The 11,259-nt window shown below is 24.9% G+C and overlaps 1 protein-coding gene across 2 annotated transcripts in view; it reads right to left on the reverse strand.

Moving 5' to 3' along the window:
• LOC117170116 overlaps positions 1–4,728 on the reverse strand; it is a 15,386-nt gene extending 10,658 nt beyond the window's left edge. For both annotated transcript variants that reach the window (XM_033356650.1, XM_033356649.1), the window contains exon 1: positions 4,600–4,728. In XM_033356650.1, coding sequence (XP_033212541.1) covers positions 4,600–4,692 — 93 coding nt within the window. In that variant the 5' untranslated portion in view covers positions 4,693–4,728. The remainder of the gene's footprint in view (positions 1–4,599) is intronic.
• Positions 4,729–11,259: the final 6,531 nt, after the last annotated feature.

Genomic DNA, 11,259 nt, shown 5'->3' on the forward strand with positions numbered 1-11,259 from the left:
ACAATAAAATACCACTTTCCGTCAAATAACACTCACATACTACAAAAATCTTTCAAAGATTCTAAATCTTGTTCAAATGATAAATATTATTTGTTAGGATTTAATACTCAGATTTATTTTTTTATTATAAGGTATTACTTGTATATTTTATTTTTAAAATGTTAAATTCAAGATATAAAATCAGTACAACTAATGAAAAGCACGTTCTTAGCGCGCTACGCGCTCGAACCTATACACCTCGCGCTTCGCGCTCGGATTTTCATTCTTTGCATTTGAAATGCTTGAAAAATACTTTATCAAAGAGATTTCTTTTAGATGGCAGTATTTATATGCGTCTTCATATTCTGAATTGTCTACTTAATTAAGTATAATCAAAGATTAAGCTTCTCAAAGCTCGTAGGCTTTGAGGTACACATTCGCATCGTGACACATTTTTTTTATTTTATTTTTTTTTCAATGTTATTTTTCACGAATAAGACAAAAAGTACACGTCTTATCAAGAAGTGATTTTCACCGAAATTGTTGATCTTTTTTGGGATAACCATTTTTGTTAATTCATATTTTTTCGTATCCTACATAGTTTGTCCACAAAATGGAATTTTTTGTTTTCCATTATTTTTGGTGCAATCAAAGTTTAAATTTTCGATTTTTGAAGAAAATCCTAAAACTTGTTATGATAATCTTGCTATAATTCTGATAATTTTTTTTATCGAAAACAGTCATGATAATAAATTGTTTTCTTTAAAGCTATAAGCATCCATACATAGAATTTTCAAATTCAGAAAAAAGTGGTCTCAAAAATGTTCAAAATGCGCTCACTTTTTTGATTTTTATAAAAAATAGTTGGTTCACGGACTCGTCCTTTCTTTTAGGACCTAAAAAAAGTGTGCCAAAGATGAATTTGATTCGTTCATTTTTTCGAGAGTTGTAGTGTTTATGGACGGACGGACAGACAGACAGACGCCATCGTGAAAACCTGATTTTCAGATTCACGGGTTCTCGAAACGTGGAGATACGTTGAAAAAGTGTGATGTCAAATTTCCGACAATTCTAATACTTTCTCAATCATAAATGATGAGAATGTAAAAATAGAATATTAAATGAAGAGTTATTTGTAAACTAATATGATGAATTTTCATCTAAAGTAATAAATTTTCAACAAAGTAGTGTAACTTCTAACTTAAACGTTAAATTTTTGACAAAAAGTTAAATCATAAAAAAAATATGATAGTTAATAACAAGAGCTTGATATATATTAATTTTTTATTGAAAATGGGCTGTCTCCATCCCGGTAGACGAATTTTCAAAAAATAGTTGAATGCTCAGTCAAAACATATTTTTACTTTAAACTAATCAGTTTTTTTGCTAATACGTCGAATTTTCGACATATTTGTTTATTTTTAAACAGAAAAGATTTTTCAATGAAGGTAAAAAATAAGGAAAATTTTAATTTGAAGAGAACTTTAAATTGTAAAACAATTTTTATTTTATAAAATTTGCTTGAAGATAATATTAAGAGCATTGTAAAACATTGTTAATGATTTCCTCAAATTTTGGAAAAGAATCAGAAGATTTAAATGCAAAGTTTGTCTATTTGACAAGATTAATAAATTTCAGAAAAACCAAATAAATCAATGAGAAATTTGAAGTTTTCTGAAAGCTAGAAAAATAATTTTAAACTGACATAATTTTACATCATTTGTTATAAAAACACGTTCAACAAATTTTCAGATTCCAAAAGATTCACGGTAAAAAAAAACGTGGAAGATTTTACGGGAATTTGTTTACATTTGCAGAATTTTTTCACAAGATCAGGAAAATTCTAAGCATTTTCAAATATATCAAGACCTTTTTGAAAATTTAACAAAATGTAGATTTTCGAATATGTTGAAATAAAATTATGAAGTTCTTTGAATATCTTAAATGGTTTTAATATCATAAAAAAATTTATTAGAATTCCTCGAAATATTCAAAGTGATTGCTTATTCTATAAAATTAATTTTAAGGGAAGATTTAAAAAGATCTTAATACTGTTTAAAAGATTTCCGAAATTTTCAAGAAGGAATCTCGATGATTTTAAGGCAATTATTTATATTTTTCCGTAACTAAAAAAATTTGTATAATAATAAAACAAAATGTAAATTTTGGAAGATTAAAAAAAGAAATTTAATATTATTTATAAGTGTGAAATGCTTAAAAACGATTGAAAAGTTGTCTTGTGATTTCAAAATATTAAAAAAAATATCTGAAAATTTCAAACACGATTATGGAAATTTTTTTAATTAATGTAGAATTAAAAAAAGTGAGAAAAACTTTGAATTATTTAAAAATCTATTTCAAAGTTTGAAAAGTTTTGTAAAGATTCTAAATAAATTAACAATTTGAAAATATTTCAAATAATCTTAAGCATAACTTAGATTTTGAATGATTTTTAAACAACATTTTGAAAGTTTGTAAGGATGTTGAAACCTTTTAAGATAATAATTTTTTTGCAGTTCCAGCGTAAATTTAAATAATTTTTAATGCTTTAAAATAATTTTTTAGTTTGATTTTTTGAAAGAAAATACAAATTTTATTGTAATCTTAATAAGGATAATTTGTTGTTTTAAAAACTTTTAAAATCTGTGAAAATATTTTAAATTTTATTTTAAAATCTTTAAAAAATCTATTTGAGTGAAATTTTTTTAAATCTTTTGAAACTTTAAGTCAATTTAAAATATTGCAAAAATGAGAAAAAATCGCTAAATATTCCAGATTCTTCTTGGACAGTTTTTAAAATTTGCAAAGGCTAAAATTAATATTTTAAAATAAAACCTAAATCATTTGAAATTTTTCCAGAAATATTTCAGAATTATTTGCCAATAATAAGAAACAATCACAAATGAAATGTTCTTTTTTATTAAGAAATGATTTATAATTGAAATGTCCTCTTTTTGAAATAAAGTTTAAAAATTAATGTTACTTATTTGTAAATTGCGATTCTTCAGAAAATTCAAAAATATTTTTAAAAATTTAAACATCAACGAAATTAGTAAATTATCTAACCAAAAGATAAATTTGCAGCAAAAAATGAAATTTTTGATATTTCAATTTAAAAACATTCTTATTTACAATCCAAAATAGATAAATTAATCAAAAAAGAAAAAATTTCAATAAAATAGTGAAATTTAAGAACAAAAAAACTTAATTTTCTATCAGTTGTATTTTCAACTATAAAACATCAATTTTCTCCAAAAGAGACGAATTTGTCAGAAGATATTTCTAAAAATTTACCTAATAGTATGAAATGTAAAATTAAAAATTCCTTAGCAACTAAATACTTTAATTCTTAAGCAAATACACAATTTTATTATCAATAAGATTAATTTTCTACAAAAACAGACGAATTTTCAATGAAATTAATAAAAACTTCAACAAAAGAATGACCTTTTCACTCGATTTGAATTGTAACCAAGTATTTGATTTTTTTTCATTACAAGTAAATCTTTAAGAGAGTAGTTTAACCTTTAATAAATTAACTGAATTCTCAACAAAAAAAAGATTTACTTCCAACAAAAAATACAATAGTTGATAATTACAGTGCATAATATTTTAAATTTTATATAAAAAGTTGTTAGATTTGCAGACAAAATAGATTTATTAAGCCATAATTACAAAATTTTGATAAATTATAACTTGAAGGCAACACAAATTTTCCATATCAAATAAAATCTTCAAATTATTACAGAAAAAATTGAAGAATCTTTTATACATGTTCGTCAATTTCTCGAATTGAACATTTTTCAATCTCTTTAAAATAACAATAATTTCTGAATATCCTTTAAACTGATCCGTATTATTTCTTTAATTGTTTATCAGTTTTAAGATTTTCACAATCTTCTAAATATTTATTGAAATAATTTAAGTTTTTCCTCAAATGTTAAAAAAATTTTACAAAATCAGAAGAATTGCTTTTAAAACTTCCAGACTCTTTTCTGATTTTTTTAAAACCAATTTTAAATATTCTTATATATTTTCTTAAAATTAATTCCACAAATAAAAAAACAATACTGATAATAAATAAATAATAAATTTTCTTCGAATTTTAGGAAATGAAATATTATTATCTTAAAACCTTACAAATTCATAAAAAACCTAAAAATTGTATTTCAAAATCTTCTAGAATCCACGCTGTGCTTAAATTTTCACTGCTGGTAATTTTTTGTTTACCGTTCCCGAGAATTTTTTTTTGTTTTGTTCAGAATTTTTTTCCATAATTTAATCTTGTCATCCCTTTGAGTGAGTGAAAAAGCTCACAAGTTAATATCTGGTCAAAAAACACTGAGAAAAGAAATATTTTCTAAGATGAAAAATAATGAAAATGAAATTGTTATCTTTTATCAAAAATGTTCAAAAAAATGCTATGATCATTTTTATCACCAAATATGATTCCTCATTTTGAAATCGCAATTCTGAGTGTGGGATTTTAGATAATTTCCTTCCGTCAATTTTATCAAATTCAAAATGGAAAGTTCTGTAAAAATACCGCAAAAAAATTTATTTGTTAAGAAAAAATAACAAAATTTCGGATTTGCGCCTTTAACTTTTTTTTAGCCTTACCGAACATATTTCTGCTTTGCAAAATGATTGCATAAAGAACAGTGATAAGAACACTATATTTATAATCATTTTGAAGTGGATTTTCGACAACATTGACTAGAAACCTAGATTTCTGAACTGGAGATGAAAAACTCAATAATCACTTTATATAGTGAGTTTCGATCCATTGTAAATTAGTTCCAGTTATTTTCCGTTAGTTCTCAATAATTTCAATTAATAAACAATAGATTCACATATCACAGTTCTCTTTCTTTTCGAAGGAAAAAAATTGAATCAATTTTTCGGTATACGCAACCGACAAATTTCTTCAGGTATTGATTGGGTAGAAAATTAATCATTCTTTCAAAGGTTTAGATAAAGATAGGAAATATTGCAGATGTGTTTTGATAATATAGTTGAAAACTCAAATTTTATTAAAAATTCAATTTTGAATTCTACCAATTGTGTTCTAAAGTATAGACGATTAAATTAAATTTTTTATTTTAATTTTTACAATGCCAAATTTTGTAATTTTTATGTTTTCCTTAGTTTGGAAGATTCAGATCTGAAAACTCGACAATTATAATTGCTAATGTATATATTAAGAACAAAATATAATGTGAAAAAATTATTATCTACTAAATAAAATATTTTTTCAAACTTTTAGTTTTAAGAATATCAATGATTTTACCCCGTAAAATATAAAAATTTCTATAAATTATTTCAAATCGTAAGTAAATATTTTTTGAAGAATTTTATTTTGCTGTTTTCTTTTCTAGTTTTGAAACTCTGGATTCATCAAATAAGTTTTTTTGAGTGTCATATTTAATTTAAGGTTTTATTCAAATTAAGTAAAAATACAATATTTTTAGAAGCCAGTTGCATATTCAATACAAAAAGGAAGAATTTTTTATCCAAAAAGACAAATATTTAACAAACAAATAGTAGAATTTTCAATCAAGAAGATTTAGTTTGTACCAAAACAGACCACTTCACAAGAAAATATATAAATTTTCAACCAAAATGTAACATTTTAAACCGCAACAGATCATTTTTCAACTAATAGTGGAATAGTTGAATTTTGCGTAAAGAAAATTAATTTTCTACAAAAAAGTTCAATCTCGAATAGATAAATTCATAAGTTTGAATTTCAACCCAGTATTTGAATTTTAAACAAATAATTATGCATTTTTAATGAAAAATTTAACAAGAGAATTTTGAATGAAAATTTTAACACGAGAATTTGGAACTAAATTTGTTTTCTACATTTTTCAACATTTTCTCATGGGAACAGAATAGTTAAATTCTCAGGTAAAAAAGTTAATTTCCAAACAAAACAAAAAACAAACTTTAGACTTTTCAAATAAAAGAAATATTTTTGTTCAAGCATAAATAGTTCATTCTTCTGCCTGCCTACGGCGCGCAACTGTTGATTCTTGAGTTGCGCGCTCGATAATATATATTTGTCTGGCGCTTAGCGCTCGATGATGCATTCAACTAACGCTACGCGCTCGGTCTTTCCTTTTACTCCACATTTGTGCGCATGCCTTTTAAAATTAAAGTTCAAAGCATCGACAACTGTAATTTAGTGATTGTGAATTCTCTTTTGTTAAAGCGCATTCGGCTTTAACGAATACATTTTTATCACGTATATCATGCTTCGCACTTGATTTCGTGGAAAATGCACAATTTTCTACATTATTTTAAACTAAATTATATCAAATGTATATTGTGTTTATTTCTGTACCTCTATCTGGGTCTGTTTATTTGGATATTGAAAAATAAGGTACAAATCTTGTTTTTAATTACTGCTTTAATTTTTGTTTCTTATATTGCATTTAACTTGATTCTTAAACACCTTAAAAAATGTACCGGTGGGCATAACATTTAGGGACGTCTTTACGACATCGTTACGACATCTTTACGACACCCTATGTCCATGTAGTTTCGATGTCTTTGTGATAGCGTAAGGACATCGTCAGATCATACGACTTATTTACGAAATCGTGAAGACACCTTAACGACATTGGACATAGGATGTCGTAACGATGTCGTAAAGATGTCGTATCGATGTCATAAAGACGTCCCCAAACTTTGTGCTAACTGAGTATAGCATTTCAATCAACTTATATCATCACTATTCATAATATGCATCAGTATTGGAACAAAAGTATTTTTATTGTCTTATTTTATAATTTTAAAAAGTGCGGATTTTATTTTTGAAATTTACTATTGAACATCTTACTGCTAGTTTCAAAGAAATGTACTCTTACTTCTTAAAAATGAATAATAACAAATTTACAGATCTTTTTTCAGCTGAACAACTGTAGTCTTTTAATTTAAGTTTGTACCTCGTGTCCTTTTTTAAAAAATTTTATTTAAAAAATTTAAAATTTATTTTTTATGACTAAAACAAAAACTACGTGTCCTATCAAAAATTATTTATGACAAATTTGAATGAGTTTTCGCTATTTTTGGAAGAACAACTTTTGTCTATTAATTTTTTTCATAACTTGTGTTGTTTGTGTAAAACTTTAATTTTTTTATTTTTAATATTTTTCACGGCTAAAAACAAAAACTAAGCATCCTACCAAAAATAATTAAGGCCAAGTATTTTGCATAGTTTGACTGTTAAAGGGAATTTTTGATTTTCCATTTTTTTTGTATGACCAAAATTTGAATTTATAACATTTCGAAAAAATTCAAAAATTTGTCAGGCTAATCTCGTCAGGCTTTCAAAAATCAAAATTTTTCTGTTCTTGATTTTTTTTCATACCATGCGTTATTTGACTTAAAATGTTCATCTTTTATTTTTAATTTTTTATTTTGAAAATTCTATCACTGATAATCTAATTTTTTATCGAAAAAAGTAATCAGGATAAATTTTTCGATTCACTAAGCACTATAAATTTCCGTACATAGAATTTTCAAATATACAGAATTAGATAACAAGAATTTCGATATAATATTATGAGAAAATTTGTCAAATAAAATTTTATTGTTGCAATAGTTTCTGTATTACTGTAATGTTGCGACATTCATTCATGATTTTCGCGGAATATAATCATTTTCTTGAAATCGAATATCTTTATTCGCATTGAGACCTTTTGTATCTTGAGAAATATTTTTCATTTTCGCAAAAAACTTAAAAAATTTATTTCCATCGCTACCCACAGCCGATTTTAAAATCCTAGGAAATTTTAATTCCAAAATTCTCGACCAATTTTTTCGGAATTGATTCACTTTTTAAATCCGGCTCTAAATTTGAGTTCTCCTACACGAACAGAAGTATGAAGAGATTAATTCAAGGAAACGTGATTTTAGAGGTACAATTTTAACGTGCTTTAAAGTCTGAGACTCTATTATCTAAAAGAATAGAATTTAAGACTTGAGAGCAAAGGGGCGTGACCTAATTCCTGAAACTTCGAGAATGTCGCTTTAAAGTTCCGGGATCTTCCCAGTGGGCAAAAAATTTGGCGACATCATTAGGATATCGTTACGACATCTTTACGACAACTTAAGGACATCATATGTCCATGCCGTTACAGTGTCTTTACGATATCGTAAAGACATCCCCAGATCATACGACATATTTAAGATATCATAAAGAAGACTTAAAGACATGGACATAGCATGTCGTAAAGTTGTCGTAAATATGTCGTAACGATGTCGTAAAGACGTCAAAAATTTTTTTTGCCCCGGGCTTAGTTCTCGCGCTGGAGGTGTGATAAAATGAAGGAACAGTTTCGTAAATTTTATTCCTCGAATTTCTCTTTGTGTAGCTTTCGTAACTTTCTTAGTGGCGACAACAATACAAATATTAGTTCAAGTTCATGACATCGTATTTATAAAAAACAGACGTCATAAAAGAAATGATTTATAAATATTTATAGCTATCACAGAAGAAAATATTTGTTGTTTTTGAATAAGTAACTTTTACTACATTTAAGGGAATAAAGTAACTTAAAGTATATTAATTTTCATTCATCAAGTTGACAACATCAATCCTAAAGACGGAAAATCGTAAAAATACGAACTTCTAGAAATTGTCAATGCACCTTCAAAATCTGATTCTGGATCTTGAAATCGAGAAAAAAATATTTTATATTTCTTGTGAAGTGAAGATAAAAATAGATCAATCGATTCTGATCCAAAACATTTGCTCTTTTCTTTTACAAAAGGCCGAGGAATCTTTTTCTTTGATCCAAAGAAGCTTTTGTTTGAATCAAAGAACATTTTTTCTGAGTGCATTCTGTATTCATATTACTAGTTCTAGAACAATTTAAAAACTTTGATTGATTTTAGCATGGAAAATTAAAAAAGACAAGTTTACGTGACGGAAATGAATTTGTAAAAAAGCATTAACTAATTCTTTAAGGATTGCAGTTACTATAAACAATTCCGGAACTTTTCTCTTTGACTGTTCATTGAAATACAAAATGTTTTGGAAGAAGTGCAATATTTAACAGTATAAAAATAAATTGTATAATAACTAACTTTTCTTAAAGAAAATAAATTAAGTTTGAAAATAATTCTTGTTTTTTTATTTTGAAAGAAATAATTTGTATAAACATATATGTTGTGGGCGGTGACGTAGCATATTTACAAATTTGACGATATTATAGATTTCCTGTCGTTTTAATAAAGTTTAAATGTTACTTAGTCATGTTCTTTAATTAAAGTTTTATATTAAACTAAATAAATTTCTTTTATCTTGTTATAATCAATATATTCAGACTTAAATTTATCCACACATTTTTACTAATTATTAATCACAACAAATATGTAAAAAATCACAAAAAAGAATTTTGCCAATAAAAATGTACAGAATTTTATATTCTTTCATCAGATTTATTTAGACAATTAAAATTGTTTACCATTTATTATAAAAATATACATATTATTCATTTTTGACGGATTGGTTCTAAAATTCTGCTAATGAAACGAAATGTTTAGAACGCGAAACAAAGATATTCATTTTTTTATTAAATTTTTTTATAACCATAACAATTACTTTGCATTTGAAAAAATTGTAAATAAATATTTTCTGTTCAAATTTGTCAATATCAACATGTGCCTCTGATCTTTTGAAATCAACATGATTTCATAAAGAGAAAAGCTCGGTATTTATAAAAATGAAAAAAACAACCGTGTTTTATCACATTTAAAAAAATTGATTTACAATTTTCAATTTTCTCTCACGAATGTTCAGCAAATCATATTTTACATTTTTTTTTTAATTTGACGTCTCAACCATTTTTCATTGTGTGCAAAAAATGCCAAAAAATTGCTTTTTCATGACAAATTTATGACAAGCAAAGGAATTTTTTTGTAATTATCGCAAAATAAATTTTCTGCATTCTATCAAATATTGCCATTTGTTTACATTTTTCCCACTCAATCTTGAAAATGTAGCGTTTTATTAAACTAGAAATAATTATACTGAAGCAAATTGTTCTTAAAAAAAGCCTTAAAAATTTGATTAAAAATATTCGAAAGCGGATAACGCATCAAAGAAAAATATCTTTCATTCTGAGAAATATTTTGATTCTAAGATATATTTTTTGTTGAAAGAAAGTTTTTCTCCCCTTTAATAAAAACCCGTCCTTAATTTTAAAATACATCCTTTAATTTAAAGTTTTTTTTTGTAGAATAAAAATATATTTTTCAAAGAATCGCTTTCTTTAACTCAAAACAATTATTTTTTTGCGTTGCTATTAGCATTTGGCCGCATAAAAGAATAGTTTTAAATCAGGCTGGATTGATCCAATTACATCTTGACTTCATAATTAGTACAGAGTATTTATTTTTCGTTTTTAATTTTCGGAACGTTAAATTATATAATTAAACATAAATTATTTTTGTTCAAAATTCAAGTACTAGGTTAAATATTCGTTTTAAAATTCAAATATTTTATTAAAATATATATGTTTTTTAAAAAAACTTAAAATTTTTTTGTTGAAAATTAATGTTTTTGTTTAAAAATTCGTGTTTTTGGTTAAAAAAGCATTTCTTTTGTGAACATCTAGTTTTTTAACATTGAAAATTATTGTTCGCAAAGAACAATTTAATTATTCCCGTTCTCGTCTAAAATGCATTTTTTAAAATCAAAATTTATTACTATGGCTTGAATAATTATCTATTTGGTAAAAGACCATTTGTTTCTAATTGAAAATTGACATATTCTATCTTTCATTGAAAAATGATCTTTTTTAATTAAAAATCAACCTATGATGTTTATAATTTGTTTTTTTTTTACCGAAAATTCATATTTTCGGTTTTAGATTAATTTATTCGAATAAAAAAACAACTTTTTAGAAACGTATCTTATTGGTTTAGAATGAGATTCCATTGCTTAAAGATTTTACTATTTTTAAACAATTTTATATTTTATTTTTCTAGTTGTATATGTAACTATTCCACTATTGCTATAAAATGCGTCTTTTTTAGTTTCAAATTCACTTATATTACTATAAACTTTTATTTCTTAGTTGTAAAATTGCAGGTTTCCCAGGAAACTCGTCTTTTTTATTTAATCATCCAACATTTGTATTTTTCGTTTAAATGATACTTTATATAATTAAAAATTAAAATATTTTTTAGTGGAAATATTAGCGGTTACACTTTTTTCTGAGGATTAATTTCTTTGATTGAAGATTAATCGGATTGGATAAAAATGAA

Source organism: Belonocnema kinseyi, chromosome 3, assembly GCF_010883055.1.
Source record: "Belonocnema kinseyi isolate 2016_QV_RU_SX_M_011 chromosome 3, B_treatae_v1, whole genome shotgun sequence".
NCBI classification, from domain to species: domain Eukaryota; kingdom Metazoa; phylum Arthropoda; class Insecta; order Hymenoptera; family Cynipidae; genus Belonocnema; species Belonocnema kinseyi.